The following is a 26,839-nucleotide window of genomic DNA, read 5'->3' as shown; positions in this document are numbered from 1 at the left end:
GAAATATCCCTATCTACAAGTCACAATGATGTGATACCATTTGGCCCAGTCACCTCACCCCATCATTCAAGGCTTGCCCAGACCATATTCACCTCCCTTGGTGTCAAGCCAGTACCTTTTTACCCCCTGCTAAATTAGAAATCTGTCCATTTCCTTATTCAATGTTTCAACTTAATCTGCACTCACTGTATAGATGGCTGTCTATCCCATAAATTAATTCAAGGTGTGACGGAAAGAACGAGATTGATGTGAAATCACTCGATAAGGTTTATTTATATTTGTCAGTTAAAGTGCTTCAATGACCTGTGAAAATTAGGTCAAAAAACAGCTTTAAATGTACTAATTCCCAAAACTGAGATGCATGCTTTGAGAAAGCCTAGGCTCTACTGTTAAAGCCACCCGGCTGCCCTCCAACTTTTACCTGAAGTTTATGTTAAATACATCATAACTTGCTGTCTCTAATCTACCCCCAACAGTACAGCTTAGGCCCAATCTCAGAAAAGTTCCATCCATTGCTGACATTTCCATTTCCCACACCAGCCATTCTTCTCCCCCCTCTGATTAACTCTAATTTAGTAATTTCAATCAGGACAATCTTGTGCTGTTGGCTCTCACCCACTACGAACCAGGTTGAGACTGCCTGAACTCATTTCACATCACACACAGTCAGCAGAGCCTTTCAACACACCAGTCTGGATTGGATTGCTCCCTGAGGTGAAAGTGCAATGGGCACTACAATACCCAATCTACAGGCAGCATATTTTAAATCTCAAATATCTTACGAGGACAAAAAAACAACTTCTCCTTCTCCTACAAGAATACTATTATCCTGTTACTGTTGGTCTTGTGGTACATGATCTTCCCTCCCCAAGTAAAATGATTCAGGCTAAAATATTAGGGATACAACAACGTGATCCAGAAGATTTAAAATATCTGTCAGAGCTCGAGAACATTTTAGTTAAGGTGTTTGCTTCGGAACCGGTTATTGTACAGTTGACAGACTGAGTGAATAAAGGAGAATTTCCTGTTTCATTGTGGCATACCACAGAGTTGCAGAAAGGAAACTGAAGGTCACCATTGTGCAAGTTAACGTTGTCACATGTAGAAAAACATCATTTAGGGGAAGGAAGACAGGACACTTTGGACTAAAAACATTACAATTTGCCTCTGAATTTTTATAGCAGTAATATTATGTCACTTTAATGATCTTCTTATTGATAACCACCATGATTTTCCTAGTAATGATTCTCTATTTTAAATATCTTACTTTGGCACCTAAGATCAGATAAATTTCGAAGATCCCCTTAGCTACCAGGGCTGTTCTACATCGCGAACCCTCGTGCTGCTTTAAACATGTACTTTGCGCAGATTTAAATAAAATGTCTCCGGTGGAGTATCAGTCTAGATCATGTGCCCAAGTCCCGGAGTGAGACTTGAACCCATGACCTTCCAGCTCCTAGGTGACAGTGTGTCCTTTGGACTGATTTTCACCAGAGTCAATACAGTACTGAAGATCAAAACTACTGCTGCTACTGGGTTCTTTGCACTGATTTGTTATCGCTTGAGATTCAAGCATTTTCCAAAGCAGTAAAAACAGTTCATTATTAAACTGTTAAAAATGTATACTACCACTTACAGATTAAAGCAATTTTAATAAAAAAGGGAAGATGGCTCAGTGGCACAGGATGTTGGTATAGAAAGTAACAATGGCAGAAGCCTGAGTGACGACTGCATTCCTGATCCAGGATCCAGCAGTCAGTGTGCAATACTGAGGACATAACAATTACAGATACAAAATTTTGATTTGGGAAGTTTCACTTTGGCATTCAGCCACTGTTGTGCTTCACAAGGAGACACTTTTGCATTCAAAAAATAGTATTTCCTTGTTCATTGTTCTCCATCATTTTTGTTCAGATTGAGAGGCTGAATAAAGGATTAAATGGGCTGTGGTACAAGGGTTCTTAAAGTTGCTTTTTATGCCAGCATGGCTGAGTTGTTAGCACTCTCACCTTGGAGCTGCAAGGTCATGGGTTCAAGTCTCACTCCAGGACTTAGGCACACGATCTGGACAGACAGTCCTGTGCAGTGCTGAGCGAGTGTTGCATCGTTGGGGTGTTTTCCTTTGGATGAGATGTTAAACCAACTCCCTCTTTGCACATTGGACATTGAAGAGCCTATGGAACTAGGTGAAGAAGAACAGGGAATTTTCCTGGTGTCTTGGTCAACGTTCTTCATTCAACCAACAGAATTAGATTACTTGTTTTTTTATCTCCTAGTTGTTTGTGGGGTCTTGTGGTGCACAAAAAAGCTGCCACGTTCACCTACTTAATAGTAGTGACAAGATCACAAGGAAAATATGAATGAGAAAGGCCAATCAGCCCATCCTGGCACATATCTAGAAAATCCCACAGTCCCCCCAGCATGGCATCCAACTGTTTCTCAAGTGATTCCAGGATTTTTTCCTCGACTAGAAGTCCATCACTTTGTATAAAAAGAAGTTACTGGCATCAGTCCTGTTTGAACCTGTGTTTTTTTCTCCTATTCTCAGTTTACTTTGAAGTAATTTTTTGGATCTACTTGTTCTATGCTGTTCATTATCTTATATAAGGTCACCTCTAATCACTCTTTTCAAGACTGAAAGTTTCTCCAATGTTTTCTCACACCTCAGTCCTATGGTGCACGGGATTAGTCTCATGGATCCAGGGATTGAACATTGTTTGGTGACTAGAACTGAAAGAACTACTCAAGGCATTGTCTGACCAGTGCACTATACGGTTTCAGCATGACTTACCTACTTGGGTTCTACTGTTTTATCCATGGAGTTAAGCATTCCAATGACCGCAAGGTGGTTGGACATCTTGAGTATGAAGTCGACTAAGATTTGTGGATTTCTTTCTACTTCATGTTTAGCTATTTCAGCAACATTTATGGGGTACGTATGTCATCTATTGTTCCTTCCTGTGTGCAATACTGTACACTCATTGCACTTCAAGGTAGTTCATTGTATGTGAAACACTTTGAGACATAATAATGTGCTCTAAAATCGCAAGCTTTTTTTCCATTTATAGCAATCCTGATACACAGAAAAACATTTCTTAGCACACAACGTGTCCAAGGTTTTGTGGGAATGCGTCACTTGACTGGCAGAAGAGTAACAAACAGGATCCCCAGTCCGCTCTTGTAGTAGGCTGTAGACCCCGTTCCAAAATGCAGGGAAGGGGTCATTTGCATGGTTGGAGTTGCCTGCCAGCGCCTTCAAGGCACTTCAGCAGCACCTAGCCCAATCTGGCATTGTAAAGCAAACAGCTCACAGCCACTCTGCCTGAGATGCCCCCGGGCACTTCTGAGGCAAAGATAAAAAATAAATATTGAAGTATTTGGTTCCAGAGTTAGAAGCCTTCCAAAAGGCCTCAAAAGGAATGAATTCTGTTGAGGTATTTTAATGGCCTACAGGGTGGATGTGCTAGGATAGTCTGGAAAGTCCTTGATGTGGGGGTTTTCGAGTGGAAGATTCGCCAACAGCCCCTCTTTGCCAGAAAATGGCTGGAGTGTAAAAACAGGGCGGCAGAACCGAGTTACGCCCCAAATTCCAGTCGCAGGTAGCTGATCCGCCTGCACTCCAGCGACTTGAGCACAAAATCTAGGCTGATACGCCAGTGCAGTACTGGGGGAGCGCTGCACTGTCAGAGGTGCTGTCTTTCGGACGAGAGGTTAAACCGAGGCCCCGTCAGCCCTCTCAGCTGGACATAAAAGATCCCATGGCGCTATTTTGAAGAAGAGCAGGGGAGTTCTCCCCAGTGTCCTGGCCAATATTTATCCCTCAATCAACAACACTAAAAACAGATTATCTAGTCATTATCACATTGCTGTTTGTGGGACCTTGCTGTGCGCAAATTGGCTGCCGCGTTTGCTACATTACAACAGTGACTACATTTCAAAAGTATTTCATTGGCTGTCAAGTGCTTTGGGACGTCCTAAGGTTGTAAAAGGTGCTACATAAATGCAAGCTTTCCTTTCTTTCTTTTTTGATCCGAGCCAGAAATTTTGGGCCCTATGTGTTTATCAGCTGTACAGAATTTCAAAAATGATATTAACTGGGCAAAATTAATCTTAACATATATACACTGTAATTATACATGGGATTCTTTTTCATTATTAGCCATTATAAATCTATAAATACAAGTCCTACCATCAAATTTTAAGCAAGAAGCCACTCTACAGTATAGCAGAGTATTAACTATTCTTGTAATAAACGTAACTAGCCGCTAGTCTTACTGGAATTAACTACATGTTACAAATCCTGTTATATTTGTCTTTGCCTAGTGGGAGACATAAACATCTGCAATATAGGCCAGGAGCAGACATCGTTTTGAAGTCTGTGAGCATGCGGTTATGAGCCTGCACCATGAATCGTACAGTAATCCTTTATTTCACTGTGTTAGTAACAGATCACTGTATGAAGTACACATAAGTGAAAATTAAGGACATGGTTACCTGTGTGCTCTGAAAATTTAAAGCTGTTAGAAATGTAAAAATGGTACAGTTCATTTTCTGAATACTCTTTTGTATGGGTTCTTTACAATATCATTATGCATCTTACTTTCCACCATGTTCCCAATGCAGTTTCTAGGAAAAGGCGCAGAGAGACCAGCAAAAGCATGGCTGTTTTAAAAAATTTCTGTAGACCTGTACCCGCTTTGCACTGGCACAAGACGTGTAGTATAACTGCAGCATCATATAACAAACATTTCTTCATTAGAGCAGGCCTCATGAGCAATCAAACAGAACATTCTCTTTATACTATAGTAGGCTTTGTACTCAAGGGTAGCCACTACTATACTAAGGGACAGTCTCTAAATTCATCTCAGGATGATGTTAGTGTCTACTATATACCCATATTATTTGAGAGAGTTTCTGTTACTTTGCGTCATCACTGAATCAGTGAGTTCAAATTCCATTATAAAGAATGTGTAGGCGCAATGATAAGTACAGAATTAACTTTTGTATTTTGACATTGTAGTACATTCACACTGAAAGCTGGGAAGGCCTGGCTTTCCGTTTAAAAACTCTCCCAGCTCCAACCATCCTTTAAACAAACCACAACTCCTGATAAAGCAAGAAGATGAGTAACGAGTAGAAACCAGGGGAACTGTGACATCAGCACTGAAGGGGAACATGTGCCTGAAAGTGATTTCATTTTGGCAGGTTTTGAGATTCAGTAAATTCTTCTGGAGTATCAGTCTCAGGGTATCACTGCACTAGATCAATGGGGGTGGGGGAGGGGTGGGGGGAGATGGGGGGTGGGAGTCTCTGACCCAGCATCATGCTTTAACTTCCTTCTACACTTGACCTGCCCAGGATTGGCAGCATACCTAGGTATGAAAGTCAGCAAAGGTTTCAGTTCCAACTGGAATCTCCCAAATTCACTTCCATAATATTTTGCTGAAATTTATTATGGAGTAACAGCAACATTTTGGAATTGGAAAATGAAATAACTATATTGCCACTGGCACACAGCATTGAAATGGAATGGCGCAGGTTAACCCTTTTGAGTACTGAATGTCTTTTGGAACTTGCATGTTTGTCACCTGCCAAAAATGTTTTTTTAAATCAGGAATTATGTTTCTTTCTTCGACCCCAGCACTACAAATGGCAAAACCAGGAGCAGCGGGGATAGTATTTGTATGAATGCTGGAGGCACAAATGGGTAGAAAGAAAAAAGAGGAAAGAAATTGTAAAATAATTCATAATGTAACAAGACGAGAGAAACATAACTGTGACTTGTCTTTACGGCCAGTTTTTAGCCAGGCCTGCGGCATCTTTGGGTATGGATAGAAATACAATTAAATCAGATTGAAATCTATATATTATAAGCATAAAGGACATCAGTATTAATCAGTAAGAACAATTCACAGTGGTTAATGATTATGTGGACAGCTGAATGCATTCTAAATCTTGGACCAGTGTTTTCTTAAAACAGCCAATCTAAATAATCTTGCTAAATGCAATACTGACGTCAATGGAAACGAGAATTGGGAGAGGTGTTTAACAGGTGGTTGCGTAGATATCACCTGTTTTTCAATATCGTTCAAAGTCAAATTTACCCCCAACATATTTATAAAGATCATGGAGCTAAATCCAGCAAATAAATAATTTATTTACTTCCTCCCCACCTCGCCTGAAAGCACTCATTCTAGCTGGGGTACAGTCCCAAAGTTACCAATAGCCATCAGGTACCTCATCGCTCATTCAACTGGCTATTTTCATTCGTGATATTAGACAATGAATGTCAGCAGGTTATTGAATGTCAACCACAGTCAAACCCAATCCTATCATACAAGTGCCTTTTCCAGCAGGAGTTACTGGATAATAATCAGGATCAGTAACCACTTTCACCCTAGGTCAGGCACATTATGGCCGATCATACCTACCCAACTGCAGCCCCTATTGAGATCAGCTAACTCAGCATAGGAAGGGAATCAAACCCAGGAATTTCTGGTCTGTACGTCCATAAGACCATAAGAGATAGGAGCAGGAGTAGGCCATTCGGCCCCTCGAGCCTGCTCCGCCATTTAATGAGATCATGGCTGATCTGATTTTTATCTCAACTCCACTTTCCTGCCCTTTCCCCATATCCTTTGACTCCCTTGCTGATCAAAAATTTGTCTAACTCAGCCTTGAATGTATTCAATGACTCAGCCTCCATAGCTTTTTGGGGTAAAGAATTCCAAAGATTCACGACCCTCTGGGAGAAGAAATTCCTCCTCATTTCCGTCTTAAACAGGCGACCCCTTATTCTGAGACTATGCCCCCTAGTTTTAGATTCTTCCATGAGGGGTAACATCGTCTCAGCATCTACCCTATCGAGTCCTCTCAGAATCTTGTACGTTTCAATAAGATCTCCTCTCATGCTTCTAAACTCCAATGAGTATAGACCCAACCTGTTCAATCTTTCCTCATAAGACAACCCTTCCATATCCGGAATCAACCTAGTGAACCTTCTCTGAACTGCCTCCAATGCAAGTATATCCTTTCTTTAATAAGGGCACCAGAACTGTAGACAGTACTCCAGGTGTGGTCTCACCAGCACCCTGTGCAGTTGTAGCATGACTTCCCTGCTTTTATACTCCATCCCCCTAGAAATAAGGGCCAATATTCTGTTTGCCTTCCGGATTACCTGCTGCACCTGTATGTTGACTTTTTGTATTTCATGTACGAGGACACCCAGATCCCTCTGTACTGCAGCATTTTGTAGTCTTTCTCCATTCAAATAATATTTTGTTTTTTTATTTTTCCTCCCAAAGTGGATGACTTCACATTTTCCCACATTATATTCCATCTGCCAAATTTTTGCCCATTCACTTAACCTGTCAATATCCCTTTGCAGACACTTTGTGTCCTCATCACAACTTGCTTTTCCACCTATCTTTGTATCATCAGCAAATTTGGCCACAAGACACTCTGTTCCTTCATCCAAGTCATTGATATAAATTGTAAATAGTTGAGGCCCCAGCACTGATCCCTGCGGCACCCCACTAGTTACAGATTGCCATTTTGAAAATGACCCTTTTATCCCGACTCTTTGTTTTCTGTTAGTTAGCCAGTCCTCTATCCATGCCAGTATATTACCCCCAACACCATGAGCTCTTATCTTGTACAGTAATCTTTTATGTGGCAACTTATCGAATGCCTTTTGGAAATCCAAATATACTGCATCCATTGGTTCCCCTTTATCCACCCTGCCCATTACTTCCCCAAAGAACTCTAATAAATTTGTCAGACATGATTTCCCTTTCATAAAATCATGTTGACTCTCCTTGATTGTATTATGAGTCTCCAAATGTCCTGCTACTACTTCCTTAATAATGGATTCTAGCATTTCCCAATGACAGATGTTAGGCTAACTTGTCTATAGTTACCTGCTTTCTGTCTCACTCCCTTCTTGAATAGGGGTGTTACGTTTGCGGTTTTCCAATCTGCTGGGACCTTTCCAGAATCTAGTGAATTCTGGAAGATTACAATCAATGCATCCACTATCGCTGAAGCCACTTCCTTTAAGACCCTCGGATGCAAGCCATCAGGTCCAGGGCACTTGTCAGCCTTTAGACCTGTTAGTTTACCTACTGCTTTTCCTCCAGTGATAGTGATTGTTCCTCCCTCCCCATTCCCCCTTGATTTTCTACTATTATTGGTATGTTGTTAGTGTCTTCTACTGTGATGACAGATACAAAATATCTGTTCAATTCCTCTGCCATTTCTTTGTTTTCCATTATTATTTCCCCAGTCTCATCCTCTAAGGGACCAATGTTTACTTTAGCTGCCTTCTTCCTTTTTATATACTTGTAGAAGCTCTTACTGTCAGTTTTTATATTTCTTGCTAGTTTACTCTCATAATTTATTTTCTCCCTCTTTATTATTATTTTAGTCATCCTTTGCTGGTTTTTAAAGTTTTCCCAATCTTCAGGCTTACTGGTAACATTTGTCATGTTGTATGCTTTTTCTTTTAACCTGATACCATCCTTGACTTCCTTAGTTAGCCATGGTTGGTTCGACCTTTTTGTGGAGTCTTTCCTCCTCACATGGATATATTTTTGTTGTGAGTCATAAAATATCTTTTTAAATGTTTGCCACTGCTTATCCACCATCATACCATCTAATCTGTTTATCCAGCCCACTTTAGCCAATTCCGCCCTCATTCTTTTATAATTGCCCTTATTTAAGTTTAATACAATACTTTCAGACCCAAGATCCTCATTCTCAAACTGGATGTGAAATTCTATCATGTTATGATCACTGCTTCCCAAGGGATCCTTTACTTTGAGATCATTAATTAATCCTGTTTCGTTACCCATTACCAGATCCAAAATGGCCTGTTCCCTGGTTGGTTCCCCGACGTATTGGTCTAAGAAAGTCCCTAATACACTCTATGAACTCCTCCTCAGGGCTATTTTTGCCAATTTTATTTGTCCAATCTATGTGAAAGTTAAAATCGCCCATGATTATTGCATTACCTTTTTTACAAGCCCCCCTTATTTCCTGATTTATATTTTTCCCTACAGTGTAGCTACTGTTAGGGGGTCTATATACTACTCCCACCAGTGATTTCTTTCCCTTGCTATTTCTTACCTCCACCCAAATTGATTCGACATCTTGATCTTCTGAGCCAAGATCATTTCTCACTATTATACCAATTTCATCCTTTATTAACAGAGCTACCCCCACCACCTTTACCTTTTTTCCTATCCTTCCGAAATGTTAAATAACCCTGAATATTTAGCTCCCAACCTTGGTCACCTTGCAACCACGTCTCTGTAATGGCCACAAGATCATACCCATTTGTTTCTATTTGTGCCGTCAATTAATCTATCTTATTACGAATGCTGTCTTAGTACAACACCTGGCAGTAGCTTTATCCACTAGGTCACCAGGAGAACTACCCATTCTATTGTAAAGTAACGTATGTACTCTGGTACTATTAATGCCTCTATGGACTGAGACCATACAGAAAACCATGAAACAAACAAGTACATGCTTCAAACTCTTGACGGACTACAAACTGGGTAGAATCCTGATGCGTAACATATTGATCTATCTCACTCTATTGAGGATCAGATACTGAGTTTCAAATAGTAACTCTAAGCTCTGTTCGAGTGATAAATCTGAGGCCATCTGACAAGTTACTAACAGTGAAATGTATTAGTTTAGAGGAAAGAGCAGCTCAATTCATCGAAGTCTGTAGTCAAAAGAATATCATCAGATTAAGCATGCACAACTCAAACGTGCTGTTCTTAAAATACATAGAATTTACAGCACAGAAACAGGCCATTCAGCCCAACTGGTCCATGTTGTGTTTATGCTCCACCTGAGCCTCCTCCCACCCCTCTTCATCTAACCCTATCAGCATAACCATACAGTACATGAATGATGAGTCTAAGCAAAAGGTAACAATGACAGGTATACTGCAGTAAGAGAACTTAAGCTGAAGATAAACCAACTTTCTAACACACAATAACACTTTCAACAATTAACAGGATGTGATTTTCAAATGTGAAATTGTAATCAAGATAAATTATCAGGTGTTCAGCTTCTACAATGAGTGTATCTGCTAAGGCAGACCATAATTTCTGAAGGTCCTCACTCACCTTCTAACACAATGTCCTTCAGTTTCTCCACTGTTTCAGCAAACCTGGCCACGTCATTAAGTAGCTGTGTGATCTCCTCCACCTCAGGTCCCTCATAGCTTTCTGAATTGGTACTGTACACTGGAGTGGCTTTATACCCTTTGCTGTATCCCCATGTTCCAGAGCCTGCTATCGAGAAACCAGCAGCACTGGAGTGTCTACTCAGGGTGGTGGGCCTCTTGAGAGTGTTGACGGCACTTGGACTACTACTGAGCTTTGTCATGGAGGTGATCCCAGCAGATAGCTCAGATAAGGTGCCGGTCTGCGAGGCAGGTATCTCAACAACATCTTTACGAGGCAGCTCCTAAAAACGTAATAGGAAAGAATCAGAAACCATGATAATAGGAAGACTGGAAACCAATTATGCACATACAAGAACAGTTGGGAGGCATGTTTTGATGTAAACTCACACTTCCCACTCTGCATTCCTCTCTTTATCTGGAAAATTCACACTACTGCAGTTTCCCATCTGCACTTCCTTGTATATGTGACTTCCAACTCCCCTTCCCTACTGTCATTAGTAACAGAAAACTAAGCATTCAGTATGTAAACAATTAGATTAACAATGCAGACAGATGCACAATAACAACTCAATCAGCGCTGTTTCATACAGAACTTGGTGCATCTTCCTTACAGTACCACCAACCACTGACAGCCCCGATTTCAGCGGCAACATCGTAAATGAGCTTGTTCTCCTGCCTCCAGCAGTGCAGGGAACTAGTTTAAGAGAGGTTCTGTTCCCATGTCATCTGGAGACATGGAAAAATTGTGGCAATATAACTGACTGCTGCTGGTGGCGCCATCCACCATTTGTTTTGGCTTTGGGCGCTTAGTCCGCCTCTACAGGCCGATGGCCCTGACGTTTGTGTTGCTGGAGTCTGCTTCACAATATAAACAGGGTGGTTTCCACATCACCAGGAGCCAAGACTTATGAAACAGCTTTGAATAGGAGCAGCCTTGTACATCATATAAACGTACCATGAATGTTATTCTTTATTTTAACTATGTTAGAATTCATTGAAAACACCAAAATAATTGACAGACTTTTATTTTTTATTACCTACAATGAACTATATTCTTAAGTCAATTTTTTACATAATATCTAGTTTTCCTCTTGGATCTCTGTTTCAATCCTGAAATATAATGTCAACTAATAAACAAAATCAGTTAATAAATTTAACATATATATATAAAAAACTAAAAGCATAAGAACATAACAAAGGATGGAACAAAGCCATTGAGCTGTCAAGCTCCTTTCTTCCACATACCATGTCAGTCAGTTATCATAAACAGTTTGGCAATAGACACCTCAAGACCTTGCCATTACACTCTTCCCTCTGCCAACTCCCCACAGCTGTCTGGCCATTCTCAAAGATCATGTACAAACTGCTCTATCACAGACTCTATGCGACCCAATTGATCTCCAGAGGAAATATCCTACCAAGTTTCTCCCTGTACCTAAAGCTAAATCAAGCAAAACCCCAGAACTGCAGCAAACCATACAGCCTGCGTTATACATGCCTGGTCTCAGCAGCTCAGGAGCCATCACTTTCAGCTCAATTACCTCTATGTGCATTTATATTTATAATCCCCAATTCCAATCTTGACAAAATGTTTATCCAACTCATTCTAAGGAACAGAGTTTTAACTGGTATTAACTATTCCACATCTCCATCATTCTGTGGGGAAAATAAAACCCACAGCCATTTATTGGGACAGTGCTCAGGATCATACCTGAATTTAGTAAAGAAAAAGAATGAGTCAAAAGCAGTTACTTTTTCAGCTGTTTGGAGAAATTCCTCGACTAAGAGCGAAACCAACCAGAAGGAGAACGCAAGTGAGGCCATGATCTAAGATGACCCCCGCATCCCATTTTAAACCCCCAAATGGACATGTAGACTTCTCAACTTATATGCCTATATGTAGTATTTAACTTTTAGCATACTGTGGACTAGTTTACTTGTTCGACCATGATTAGATTTTGGGTGCCGCCTTCTGTTTCCGTGTGATTTGCAGTGACTGCACCAATCTTCAGACTATCAGTTTTAAACTGGATGAAGAATGGTCTTTGTAACTGGTTTTTAGCCAATTAATACCCAATTTTTTAGAGATTGCTTCCACCTCCAAAATGGATGCTGAGAGCCTGGAGGGGAAAAAATAAGCAAAGGATTCAAAAGTTATTTTTAAAAAGAAAAAATTTGGTATATAAAGATTAGACTAGACTAAATATCAAATCATAAAATAATAGAAACCAGGCTGGCTGGCCAATCATCAACAGTGGCTTGGAGTGCCCTAAAATAATAAAAATTGGAAATAGAATGTGGCGAAGGGGAAGACAGAGCAGAAATACAGCAACTTCACGCCATTCAATGCATTTCAATGGTGAGACAGACAGCCGGGTGCCGTCTTCGCAAAGCTAACAGCGGAGCGGCACAACTGGGACAGCAACTTTTGGATGTCCACATTTAACCTTGCATTTGGCCCTCGCCTGAAGTCGCTGTGCTATTTGCACATAAAAAATGGCGAGTGCCATTTTTTTTTTATTCGTTCATGGGATGTGGGCTTGGCTGGCAAGGCCAGCATTTATTGTCCATCCCTAATTGCTCTTGAGAAGGTGGTGATGAGCCGCTTTCTTGAACTGCTGGAGTCTGTGTGGTGAAGGTTCTCTCACAGTGCTGTTAAGTAGGGAGTTCCAGGATTTTGACCCAGCGACAATGAAGGAACGGCGATATATTTCCAAGTCGGGATGGTGTGTGATTGTTACTTTGACAGCAAATTCTGGCCCATTAAGTTTTAGCACTACAATGTGTGAGCAAAAATATTTTTAAAAAATATAACCAGTTTAGGGAAACTGGAATTTTCCCGGATGTGTCAGGAGTTGAGGGGTTAATACACTGCAGAATTGAGTTAAAATTGACTTTGTCTGATATGAAAGGATGTGAACTAGATCCATATGAGGAAAGTTTGTATTTTGTAGTTTGACATTTGATTGCCCAATTTACTTCCTCAGTCACTGCCAACAAGGCAATTCACTTTCATCTCTTTCTCCAAACATAGATGGCAATTGAAAACGTCTTACATAGATTTACACAGAATGTACAGCACAGAAACATTTGGCCCAACTGGTCCATGCAGGTGTTTATGCTCCACACGAGCCTCCTCCCACCCTACTTCATCTAAACCTATCAACATAGTATTCTATTCCTTTCTTCCTCATGTGTTTATCTCATTTCCCCTTAAGTGCATCTATGCTAGTCGCCTCAACTACTCCTTGTGGTAGCGAGTTCCACATTTTAACCGCTCTCTGGGTAAAGAAGTTTATCCTGAATTCCCTGTTGGGTTTATTAGTGACTGTCTTGTATTTATGGCCCCTAGTTCTGGTCTCCCCCACAAGTGGAAACATCTTCTCTGTGTCTACCCTATCAAACCCTTTCATTATCTTAAAGACCTCGATCAGGTCACTCCTCGGTCTTCTCTTTTCGAGAAAAAAGAGCCCCAGCCTGTTCAATCTTTCTTGATAGATATAACCTCTCAGTTCTGGTATCATCCTTGTGAGTCTTCTTTGCGCCTTCTCCAGTGCCTGTATATCCTTTTTATAATATGGAGACCAGAACTGTGCACACTACTCCAAATGAAGTCTAACCAAGGTTCGATACAAGTTTAACATAACTTCTCTGCTTTTCAATTCTATCCCTTTAGAAATGAATCCTAGTGCTTTGTTTGCTTTTTATGGTCTTATTAACCTGTGTCACTATTTTTAGTGATTTGTGTATTTGTACCCCTAGAACCCTTTGCTCTTCTATCTAATTTCGACTCTTATTTTCCAAGGAGTATGTGGCCTCTTTATTCTTCCTACCAAAATGCACCACCTCATACTTATTTATATTGAAATTCATTTGCCAATTACATGCCCATTCTGCAAGTTTGTTAACATTTTCTTGTACTTTGTCAGTCTTCCTCAGTATTCCCAATTTGTTGTCATCCGCAAATTTTGAAATTGTACTTCTGCTTCCCGAGTCAAAATTGTCTATGTAAATGGGATCTTTAATTTGTTAATACACAGGGTGTGTGGCTGTTTCATAGGAAGAGAAACTGACAGAAACTCCAGGTAAAATCAGAGCCACTGCTTATCCTTGTGAATATTAAACATAAGACAGGAAAAGTGCAGTTTTATGCTATATTTTTGTATTTGCACTAACTCAGTGAAACCTGTCTTAAAACATCACTAATAAACCTTGAATTTGCACATTTTTGATAGAAGATCAGCTGGAATAAAAGTGCAGCAGCAGAGAGCTGTGAAAAGGAGTAAATACAGATTACTGTATTTTTAAGATGCAGATTGTTGGAACTAAATTAAGCAACACAAAACGGCAATATCATTTCAGACCCAGTAAGTAAATGAATCTAACCTGAACCTGTAGAGTAACAAATGACCTGAAGTCAAACCCAAACATGCCCATCATACAAATGTTTCACTGATGGCTCCACATCTCACACGTGTAAATCTTCATTTTACAGATCCATTGTTAATAACTGACTCTTCACACTTACCTTATTCTAGAAATCCTTATCAAAATGCCAGATTATCCAAAATAACTTCTATGTCTTTCTTAAATATCTTGCAGGATCTTTCCACATCACATAAGATCTACAGGGTAATTACTTGCCAAATGTGGAATCATACTGGATTCTTTAAATTGTGACTAGATTATGGATGTACAGTACATTTACTTGAACAGCAGAAACACACGTTCATTGTAGCTCCTAGGTGGCCAACTACAGACACCAACCTTTGGTTCAGAGGACCTACAATCAACCAATGTCAGCTAAACCTGCAACCTGCATTATTATAGAAATAAAATGAAAGGAGCTCATTTACCAAACCTTCATTTGTTCATTTGTGTTGTGATCTATAGAACAGCATTGTCATTCTTTCTGATAAGGTTGAGAACTCTAACTTATCCAGTGTTTTACCATCTGGACTTAACGATAATTCTGCAATGGAAGGTGTTCTCTTTTGGGAGTGAGAATTAGTCACAGAATTAGTGGCAGTGCAATATGTATATATATATGTGTGCGGATATTACACAGTGTGCTGAGAGTTCGGTACGTGTGGGAGTTAGGTGAAGTGGGGGAAGGAGGTGCTGCTTTGCCTTGCTTTTCTTGCAGAGCGGTAGTGGACCTGAGAGCGGTGAGCGGCGGGAGAGAGCGAGACCAGAGCGGAGATATAAACAGCGCGGAGAGAGCGAGACCAGAGCGGAGATATAAACAGCGCGGAGAGAGCGAGACCAGAGCTTACTCTGAGAGCGAGACTCTGAGACCAGCGGCAGTTCGGGGTGACGTCACCAGTCAGAAAGTGACGCGGCACAGGGGAGGCAGCTGATTGGTGAGTAGGTTCAGGTGAGTATTTCTACCATTTTACTGTAAGTAAAGTAATAAGAAAGGGAAGATCTGCAGGTTTTATAGCAGATAGTGTTTTTTTTAGTGAACCTAGGTCCCTAGTATAGTTAACATTTTCTAATTTCAACGTAATTTAAAAGGGGTAACTCAGCTAAGGCAAGTCATGGCAGCAGACCTCGCACCCGTGATATGCTCCTCCTGCAAGATGTGGGAAGTCATGGACACTACCAGTGTCCCTGCCGACCATGTGTGCGGGAAGTGTGTCCACCTGCAGCTACTGACCGATCGTATCTCGGAGCTGGAGCTGCGGGTGGACTCACTGTGGAGCATCCGCGATGCAGAGAAACTCGTGGATAGCACGTTTAGTGAGTTGGTCACACCGCAGGTAAAGGGTATACAGGCAGGAAGTGAATGGGTGACCACCAGGAAGAGTAAGAGATGCAGGCAGGTAGTGCAGGGGTCCCCTGTGTCCATCCCCCTCTCAAACAGATATGCCACTTTGGATGCTGTTGGGGGGGATGACTTATCAGGGGAAGGCAGCAGCAGCCAACTTCCTGGCACCACGGGTAGCTCTGCTGCACAGGCTGGGAGGAAAAAGAGTGGCAGAGCTATAGTGATAGGGGACTCAATTGTAAGGGGAATAGACAGGCGTTTCTGCGGCCGCAACCGAGACTCCAGGATGGTGTGTTGCCTCCCTGGTGCAAGGATCAAGGATGTCTCGGAGCGGCTACAGAACATTTTGGAGGGGGAGGGCGAACAGCCAGCTGTCGTGGTGCACATAGGCACCAACGATATAGGTAAAAAAGGGGATGAGGTCCTAAAAGCAGAATATAGGGAGTTAGGAGGTAAATTAAAAAATAGGACCTCAAAGGTAGTAATCTCAGGATTGCTGCCAGTGCCACGTGCTAGTCAGAGTAGAAATAGGAGGATATTTCAAATGAATACGTGGCTAGAAGAATGGTGCAAGGGGGAGGGATTCAAATTCCTGGGACACTGGAAACGGTTCTGGGGGAGGTGGGACCAGTACAAACCGGACGGTCTGCACCTGGGCAGGGCCGGGACCGCTGTCCTAGGAGGAGTGTTTGCTAGTGCTGTTGGGGAGGGTTTAAACTAAAGTGGCAGGGGGTTGGGAACCTGAGCAGGGAGAGAGAGGAAAGCGTAACAGGAAGGGACAGAAGGTATGGAGTAATAGGTAAAGTGTTAAAAAAGGAAAAAGCAGGAACTAAGCGTCACAAAACAGATTTGAAAGTTCTTTATCTGAATGCACGTAGCATTCGTAATAAAATGGACGAGTTAACGGCACAAATAACTACGTATGGGTATGATCTTGTGGCCATTACAGAAACATGGCTGCAGGGTGACAACGACTGGGAATTAAATATGCCAGGGTATTTAACAATCAGGAAGGACAGGCAGGAAGGAAGGGGAGGTGGGGTGGCTATGTTAATAAAGGAAGGAATCACTGTAATACAGAGAAATGATATTGGGACAAAGCATCAAGATAATGAAACAGTTTGGGTGGAGATAAGGAATAATAAGGGAAAAAAAACATTAGTGGGCGTAGTATATAGGCCTCCTAATAGTTGCAACTCTGCTGGAAGAAGTATTAATCAGGAGATAGTCGGGGCATGTAATAAGGGAACAGCCATAATTATGGGGGATTTTAATTATCATATTAACTGGACAAATCAAATTGGGCAGAGCAGCCTTGAGGACGAGTTCATTGAGTGCATCAGGGATGGATTTCTTGAGCAGTATGTAACTGATCCTACAAGGGGGCAGGCAACCTTGGACCTGGTCCTGTGTAATGAGTCAGGATTAATTAATAATGTCCTAGTTAAGGATCCCCTTGGAACGAGCGACCACAACATGGTTGAATTCCACATCCAATTAGAGGGTGAGAAGGTTGATTCTCAAACAAGCGTACTGAGCTTGAATAAAGGAGACTATGATGGTATGAGAGCGGAATTGATTAAAGTGGACTGGGAAAATAGATTAAAGGGTAAGACGGTACATGAGCAGTGGTGTTCATTTAGGGAGTTATTTTACAACTTTCAAAATAAATATATTCCACTGAGGAAAAAAGGGTGTAAAAGAAATGACAGCCACCCGTGGCTAAGTAAAGAAATCAAGGATAGTATCCGACTAAAAACAAGGACATATAAGGTAGCCAAACTTAGTGGGAGGATAGAAGATTGGGAATTCTTCAAAAGACAGCAAAAAGTAACTAAAGGATTGATTAAGAAAGGGAAGTTAGATTATGAAAAGAAATTAGCAAAAAATATAAAAACAGATAGCAAGAGTTTCTATAGTTATATAAAAAGAAAAAGGGTGGCTAAGGCAAACATAGGTCCCTTAGAGGATGAGACCGGGAAATTAATGGTGGGAAACATGGAGATGGCAAAAATGCTGAACAAATATTTTGTTTCAGTCTTTACAGTAGAGGACACTAAGAATATCCCAACACTGGACAAACAGGGGACTCTCGGGGGGGAGGAGCTAAATACGATTAAAATCACTCAAGAGATGGTACTCAGTAAAATAATGGGACTCAAGGCGGATAAATCCCCTGGACCTGATGGCTTCCATCCTAGGGTCTTGAGGGAAGTGGCAGTGGGGATTGTGGATGCTTTGGTGATAGTTTTCCAAAATTCCCTGGACTCAGGAGAGGTCCCGGCAGATTGGAAAACTGCTAATGTAACACCGTTATTTAAAAAGGGTAGTAGGCAGAAGGCTGGAAATTATAGGCCAGTTAGCTTAACATCTGTGGTGGGTAAAATTTTGGAGTCTATTATTAAGGAGACAGTAACGGAACATTTAGATAAGCATAATTTAATAGGACAAAGTCAGCATGGCTTTATGAAGGGGAAGTCATGTCTGACAAATTTGCTTGAGTTCTTCGAGGATATAACGTATAGGGTGGATAAAGGGGAACCAGTGGACATAGTGTATTTAGACTTCCAGAAGGCATTCGACAAGGTGCCACATAAAAGATTATTACTTAAGATAAAAAATCACGGGATTGGGGGTAATATTCTGGCATGGGTGGAGGATTGGTTATCAAACAGGAAGCAGAGAGTTGGGATAAATGGTTCATTTTCGGACTGGCAACCAGTAACCAGTGGTGTTCCACAGGGGTCGGTGCTGGGTCCCCAACTCTTTACAATCTATATTAACGATTTGGAGGAGGGGACCGAGTGCAACATATCAAAATTTGCAGATGATACAAAGATGGGAGGGAAAGTAGAGAGTGAGGAGGACATAAAAAACCTGCAAGGGGATATAGACAGGCTGGGTGAGTGGGCGGAGATTTGGCAGATGCAATATAATATTGGAAAATGTGAGGTTATGCACTTTGGCAGGAAAAATCAGAGAGCAAGTTATTTTCTTAATGGCGAGAGACTGGAAAGTACTGCAGTACAAAGGGATCTGGGGGTCCTAGTGCAAGAAAATCAAAAAGTTGGTATGCAGGTGCAGCAGGTGATCAAGAAAGCCAACGGAATGTTGGCTTTTATTGCTAGGGGGATAGAATATAAAAACAAGGAGGTATTGCTGCAGTTATATAAGGTATTGGTGAGACCGCACCTGGAATACTGCATACAGTTTTGGTCTCCATACTTAAGAAAAGACATACTTGCTCTCGAGGCAGTACAAAGAAGGTTCACTCGGTTAATCCCGGGGATGAGGGGGCGGACATATGAGGAGAGGTTGAGTAGATTGGGACTCTACTCATTGGAGTTCAGAAGAATGAGAGGCGATCTTATTGAAACATATAAGATTGTGAAGGGTCTTGATCGGGTGGATGCAGTAAGGATGTTCCCAAAGATGGGTGAAACTAGAACTAGGGGGCATAATCTTAGAATAAGGGGCTGCTCTTTCAAAACTGAGATGAGGAGAAACTTCTTCACTCAGAGGGTGGTCGGCCTGTGGAATTTGCTGCCCCAGGAAGCTGTGGAAGCTACATCATTAGATAAATTTAAAACAGAAATAGACAGTTTCCTAGAAGTAAAGGGAATTAGGGGTTATGGGGAGCGGGCAGGAAATTGGACATGAAGCTGAGTTCGGATCGGTCAATGCCCTGTGGGTGGCGGAGAGGGCCCAGGGGCTATGTGGCCGGGTCCTGCTCCGACTTCTTGTGTTCTTTAGATTTGTGGTTGGGATCAGATCAGCCATGATCTTATTGAATGGCGGAGCAGGCTCGAGGGGCCGATTGGCCTACTCCTGCTCCAATTTCTTATGTTCTTATGTTCTTATATATATTAATGGTCCTAATCTCTCCCAGAAAAACTTAAAATATTCCTGTTTCAGGTAGTGGTTGGATATGTGATTTTTATCCTCAATGCCAGTAGGAGCCATACCTACTGGCATTGAGGTCTCCGAGTTTCAAATGCATACCCAATAATTAATATTTCTGTTAATGGCTCTCAAACCCCAGTCTCCCAGCTACACATACTATTAATTTCTGTTAGGTAGACCTTCTTGTTAAATGAGAGCATTCTTCTGTCCAATTTTCCTCCTTCCTCGCTAGAGGACGCTGACTCATGCTGGCGAATGATTCCATGAATGCCAGCAACCTCTGGTACCTCCCCCAAACGGCCACTCTTCATGTATGAGCGTAGACCGTGAGTGTCAGCAGCTGATTCAACCCATCAGAGGGACATCGGAGCAGAGCCCAATCCTGTCCTTACCCGACATCCACATAGGAAGGGTCATTACATAATAATCAGGACCTTAACTTATTTTTTCCCTCCCTGGGCTATAGGCATTGAGTCCAATTTTGATGCTCTCATTGTTACCTTAGCTAAGATCAAGTAACACAACACGGGAGATTGAACCTGGAACCTTCCTGGTCTATGACTCAGAACCACACCTGATGATTCCCTCACCCACTGAATTATTGGAGAGCTGCAGATCCTATTTTCTTATGGAGTTTGTATTTAAAGTTACACCCAGTCAGATTTCACCATCACTTTCTCATTGCCATGTGTGCTGTATATTTTTGTATTTTCATTCTCGTGTGGGTTGGCAGCTGTGGCAATGTTTTCCACATTTCCACAGCTGTAATGTTGCAATGACTTAGTGACAGTTTTCTCCACTTTTCCTGTTTTCAAAAGTGTAGAAAAATGTTTTAAAATATCATTTTTGAAAACTAACTGAGACAGTCTGACAGTCCAAATATTCGGTGCCTGCTGATATCCAACACATCATTGTCTGAAATGCAATTTTTATTCCCACTCATGACATTGAGTAATGCACCCTTACTGCATCATTAACAATTATCCAGTTCATCTCAAACATAGAGACAAGAAACATACTTCACAAAGAGGCATTGAATATTTTCCAATTATCCACAAATATACAGCACATTAATGTAAGTTAATGACTTTTAATTTCTGATATACTCCCAATATTGCTGAATCCATAACAAAAGTGTTGCAATGCAACACCAGTACTAATGCACAGCATAGGCTACTCTGCTTAAAGCAAGTCTCATGACAGCAACTTCTATGATGAAATTTGCCCTGTGAGCAGACTATTCTCTGTTTTGTTTCTATAACACTGAATTGCTTTTAAAAGGGAATGATACCCAGAAGAGGAACATTTTGAATACAGCGCAAGCTCCTCTAGCACTGAACTTTTCAAACTGCAATGCGTTGCTGGGATCCGCATCCAGGAATGGGAAGTTTGCTGATCCTGAATCATCATAATGAGAGCCAGTCGAAGATGCACCTACCATATACATCACCCAAGCACCTCTTTTCTGTCCCTGAGAATTTACATTGTTGCCTTTAGGCAAAATAGATCATAAACATTTTTTTCGAAGTTTTTGTGGGAAGTGTGTCACTATCTGGGGGTACAGGTAAATAAATCACTAAAAGTAGTGACACAGGTTAATAAGGTCATAAAAAAAAGCAAACCAAGCACTGGAGTTCATTTCTAAAGGGATAGAATTGAAAAGCAGAGAAATTATGTTAAACTTGTATAGAACCTTGATTAGACCACACTTGGAGTACTGTGAACAGTTCTGGTCTCCATATTATAAAAAGGATATACAGGCACTGGAGAAGGTGCAAAAACAATTTACTGGATGATACCAGAACTGAGAAAGGAAAGATCAGGGAAGATTGAGCAGGCTTGAGCTCTTTTCTTTAGAAAAGAGAAGACTGAGGAGTGACCTGATAGCCGTCTTTAAGATTATGAAAGGGTTTGATAGGGTAGACATAGAGAAGATGTTTCCACTTGTGGGGGAGACCAAAACTAGGGGCCATAAATATAAGATAGTCACTAATAAATCCAATGGGGAATTCAGGAGAAACTTCTTTACCCAGAGAGTGGTTAGAATGTGGAACTCGCTACCACAAGGAGTAGTTGAGACGAATTGCATAGATGCATTTAGGGGGAAGCTAGATAAATACATTAGGGAGAAAGGAATAGAAGGATTTGCTGATAGGGTGAGATGATGGAGGGCGGAGTCTCGTATGGAGCATAAACATCGGCATGGACCCGTTGGGCCGAATGGCTTGTTTCTGTGCTGTACGTTCTATGTAATTCTATGTAATACCATTAATTGAAAGTACTTATTCCAGAGGATTGTTCTGTTTGAAGATCCAAAGCTATTACACATCTTAACCAGGCAAAGTTTTAGATTACAGCAAGTAGTGAAAATGTGAATTAGTCATAACAACAATTCCTTCTAAGAATGCATTTTTGTTGGAAAATTCCACTTGTCTTTAAATGAAATTTTATTGTGATCTCATGTTAAGGAAACCGTTAAGTGGCAAACAGTTTATTCCCTTAAAAGGTGTCAACTGTGCTTCTGCATAATTTAAGTTTATCAAACTCACTGTACTTGAGAGATCTCAATTTCCTGTCTCAGTACACCTTGCTGTCACATTGGCTCTTTGTATTTCATTTTATTGCAATTTGTAAAAGAGATCACAAGAATTGGATATGATTACACACATGCCAATCTAGGAAACTTGCAACAGCTTCAAAAAATTATACAGCCCTCAAAAACATTGACAACTGAAGATCAGCCCTTTTTTATACACCTATGAAATGTAAAAAACAAATAACTACATGGGTGTTGCAATTAAAACTGTAAGTATGGCCAACATTCATTCACTTGTAATGATGGAAAAATGAACATGAGTACACGAAAGTCTGAAGGGGGAAAATTCAAATGTTAAAGGCTGATGCATTTCTGAAGGGGGGAGGGGTCAGGAGGCAAGTTCTCCTGGAAAGTTTGAATTTTTACAATAAAAATTGGGTATTCTGGTTCATTTTAAGTGTGTACATACTTCACAATTGATAGAAAGGTAAAACAAAGTGACATTTGGATTTTAAAACAGGCAAACCAGATCATCCTAAAAGTTACCATAACAGTCAGTTTTTCACATCCAACCCCCACTGCCTCAGTTCACAGATGTGGAGATGCCGGTGATGGACTGGGGTTGACAATTGTAAACAATTTTACAACACCAAGTTATAGTCCAGCAATTTTATTTTAAATTCACAAGCTTTTGGAGGCTTCCTCCTTCGTCAGGTGAACGATGTGAAAATGGATGGCAATTCGAGGATTTCATTTTCACATCATTTTCAAATGGATGGCAATTCAAGGATTTCATTTTCACATCGTTCACCTGACGAAGGAGGAAGCCTCCGAAAGCTTGTCAGTTCACAGAGGCACTCTACCCCCTCCAGACCCAATTCGCAGTGCCCCATCCACTTACCATCCTTTCACAGATCCTCTCCTTCCAGTTCATACAAGCATTCTTCTCCCTCCCCACCCCCACCTCAATTCAACCTGGTTCTCTTCTTCCCCTCCAACCCAGTTAAAAGTGATACTCCTTTTCCATTCCCCATTCAAGCTGGCACTCTTTCCCTCTCACCCCAGTTCATGCTAGCACTTTCCCTCCCCATTCCCGCTCAGTTAATGATGAAATTCTTCCACCTCCCCTGCCCTAAAGGGCCACTCTCAGCTTCTCCCAACTTCCCCCCTCCTCCCCCACATCCACCACTCCTAGTTTCAGCCCTTCCCTCTCCTCTTCATTTTTCCACTCCATTTCCCTTTCACTAGGATTCCTCTCCCTCTTCTCTTCATTGCTCTCTGTTTCCTCCTTCTCTTTTCTCTTCATTGACATCGATTTTCCATGTCCTCCTCTTTATTGCCATCCATTTCCCTCCCCCTTTGTTTCCTTATTACCTCAGTCCTTCATTGCCATCCATTTTTCCTTCCTCTACTCTTTATTGCCATACATTTCCATTCTTCTCTCTCCTTTCAGTGCTACTCCTACACGAGTCCTACCGTTAATGAAAGGTGAATTGCCTGGGAAAGAAGAGGTCAAACAACTGAGGTTACCCCCGAAACAAAGTACTTCATTTCTGCCGCCATAATTTTCTTCCCATTCCTAGTTCTACAAATGCTAGAAGTCCTCCCTTACCTCACCCAAGTAGCCATTCTTCGCATACGTGAGCCTACACAATGAGTGTTGACTGTCTGTTTGGTTATGAAGAATATCAGAGAAAACATGACCTGTTCTTACGTGATATTCACTCATGCACTTTCTAGCAGGAGTCACATGACAGTGATCAGCAGCAGGAGCTGTGACTGACTTCTCTCCTTCCTAAACAAATTCCCATTCATATACATGAAAGAAACTTATTTTAAGAGGCTTAATATCCCAATATATAGAATCATAGAATCATAAAATGTTACAGCACAGAAGGTGGTCATTCGGCCCATCGTGTCTGTGCTGGCTCTTTGAAAGAGCTATCCAATTAGTCCCACTCCCCAGCTCTTTCCCCATAGCCCTGCAAATTTTTCCCCTTCAAATATTTATCCAATTCCCTTTTGAAAGTTATTATTGAATCTGCTTCAACCATCCTTTCAGGCAGTGCATTCTAATCATAACAGCTCACTGCATAAATGTTTTTTACCTCATGTCTCCTCTGGTTTACCTTAAATCTGCGTCCTGTGGTTAACAGCCCTCCTGCCACTGGAAACAGTTTCTTCTTCTTACTATCAAAACCCTTCATGATTTTGAACATCTCTATCAAATCTCCCCTTAACCTACTCCGCTCTAAGGAGAACAATCCCAGTTTCTCTAGTCTCTCTGTAACTGTGCAGTGTGTGCAGTTTTGGTCTCCTTACCTAAGGAAGGATATACTTGCCTTAGAGGCAGTGCAATGAAGGTTCACTTGATTGATCTCTGGGATGAGAGGGTTGTTCTACGAGGAAAGATTGAGCCTATAATCTCTGGAGTTTAAAAGAATGAGAAGATTCTAAGAGGGCTTAACAGGGTAGATGCTGAGAGGATGTTTCCCCTGGCTGGAGAGTTTAGAACTAGGGGACATAGTCTCAGGACAAGGGGTCGGACATTTAGGACTGAGATGAGGAGGAATTTCTTCACTCGGAGGGTGGTGAATCTTTGGAATTCTCTACCCCAGAGGGCAGTTGATGCTCAGTCGTTGAGTATTTTCAAGACTGAGATCGACAGATTTTTGGACTCTAAGGGAATCAAGGGATATGGGGATCGGGCAGGAAAGTGGAGTTGAGGTAGAAGATTAGCCATGATCTTACTGAATGGTGGAGCAGGTTTGAGGGGCTGTATGGCCTACTCCTGCTCCTATTTCTAATGTTCTTATGTTCTTATATAACTGAAGTTTTTCATTGCTGGTAACATTCTAGTAACTCTCCTCTGCACCCTCTCTAAGACCTTTACATCCTTCCTAACGTGTGGTGCCCAGAATTGGCCACAATACTCTAGCTTGAGTCTAACCAGTGGCAGATGGAGTGTAATGTGGGGAAATGTGAAATTATCCACTTTGGTAGGAAGAACAGAAAAGCAGAATATTTTTTAGAAGGTGAGAGACTAAGAAATGTTGGTATTCCGAGGGATTTGGGTGTCCTTGTACACAAATCACAGAAAGTTAACATGCAGGTGCAGCAAGCAATTAGGAAGGCAAATGGTATGTTAGCCTTTATTGCAAGGGGGTTGGAGTATAAGAGTAAGGAGATCTTGCCGCAATTATATAGGGCTCTGGTGAGACCACACCTGGAGTACTGTGTACAGTTTTGGTCTCCTTACTTAAGGAAGGATATACTTGCCTTAGAGCGCGTGCAATGAAGTTTCACTAGATTGATTCCTGGGATGAGAGGGTTATCCTATGAGGATTGACTAGAATGGGCCTATATTCTCTGGAATTTAGAAGAAGGGGAGATGATCTCTTTGAAACGTATAAAATTCTTAGAGGGCTTGACAGGATAGATGCTGAGGCTGTTTTCCCTGGCTGGAGAGTCTAGAACTAGAGATCATGATCTCAAGATATGGGTTCGGCCAATTAGGACCGAGATAAGGTAAAATTTCTTCATTCAAAGGGTTGTGAATCTTTGGAATTCCCCACCCCAGAGGGCTGTGGATGCTCAGTCATTGAGTATCTTCAAGATTGAGATTGATGGATAGTTGGACACTAAGGGAATCAAGGGATATGGGGATCGGGTGGGAAAGTGGAGCTGAAGTAGAATATCAGCCATGATCTTACTGAATGGCGGAGCAGGCTCAAGAGGCTGTGTGGCCTATTCCTGCTCCTATTTCTTACACTCTTATGTTCTTATAAAGGTTTAGCATAACTTCCTTGCTTTTGTACTCTATGCCTCAATTTATAAAGCCAAGGATCCCATGTACCCTTATAACAGCCTTTTCAACTTCTTCCATCTTCAAAGATATGTGTATGTACACCCTCTTTCAAATTGTACCATTTACCATTTTGCCTCTCCTCATTCTTCCTACCAAAATGTATCATTTCATACTTCTCTGCGCTAAATTTCATCTGCCATGTCTCTGCCCATTTCACCAGTCTGTCTATGTCCTCCTGAAATCTGTCACAATCCTCCTCGCTGTTTACTACATTTCTGAGTTTCGTGTCATCTACAAACTTTGAAATTATGCCCTATATACCCAAGTCTAGGACATTAATATATATCAAAAAGAGCAGTGGTCCCAATACTGACCCCTAAGGGTCACCATTGCACATTTCCCTCCATTCTGAAAAACAACTGTTCACCACTACTCTCTGCTTTTTGTCCCTTAGCCAATTTCGTATCCACGCAGCCACATTCCTTGTAATCCCAGGAGATTCATTTTTGCTAACAAGTCTATTATGTGGTACTTTATCAAACGCCTTTTGAAAGTCCAGATGCACAACATCAACCGCACTACCCTCACCAACTCTCTCTGTTACTTCATCAAAGAACT

At 41.4% G+C, this 26,839-nt stretch overlaps 1 protein-coding gene across 5 annotated transcripts in view; it reads right to left on the bottom strand.

The window, feature by feature from the left end:
- The window catches only part of LOC137299528 (rho GTPase-activating protein 45-like), a 178,131-nt gene that overhangs the window by 146,918 nt on the left and 4,374 nt on the right, over positions 1-26,839 (bottom strand). For all 5 annotated transcript variants that reach the window (XM_067968335.1, XM_067968336.1, XM_067968332.1 and 2 more), the window contains exon 2: positions 10,143-10,485. In XM_067968335.1, coding sequence (XP_067824436.1) covers positions 10,143-10,485 — 343 coding nt within the window. The remainder of the gene's footprint in view (positions 1-10,142; positions 10,486-26,839) is intronic.

Source organism: Heptranchias perlo, chromosome 29 (genome assembly GCF_035084215.1).
Source record: "Heptranchias perlo isolate sHepPer1 chromosome 29, sHepPer1.hap1, whole genome shotgun sequence".
In the NCBI taxonomy this organism is placed as follows: domain Eukaryota; kingdom Metazoa; phylum Chordata; class Chondrichthyes; order Hexanchiformes; family Hexanchidae; genus Heptranchias; species Heptranchias perlo.
Note: the sequence above shows the minus strand (reverse complement) of the source record. Positions and strands in the feature narration are given on the sequence as shown.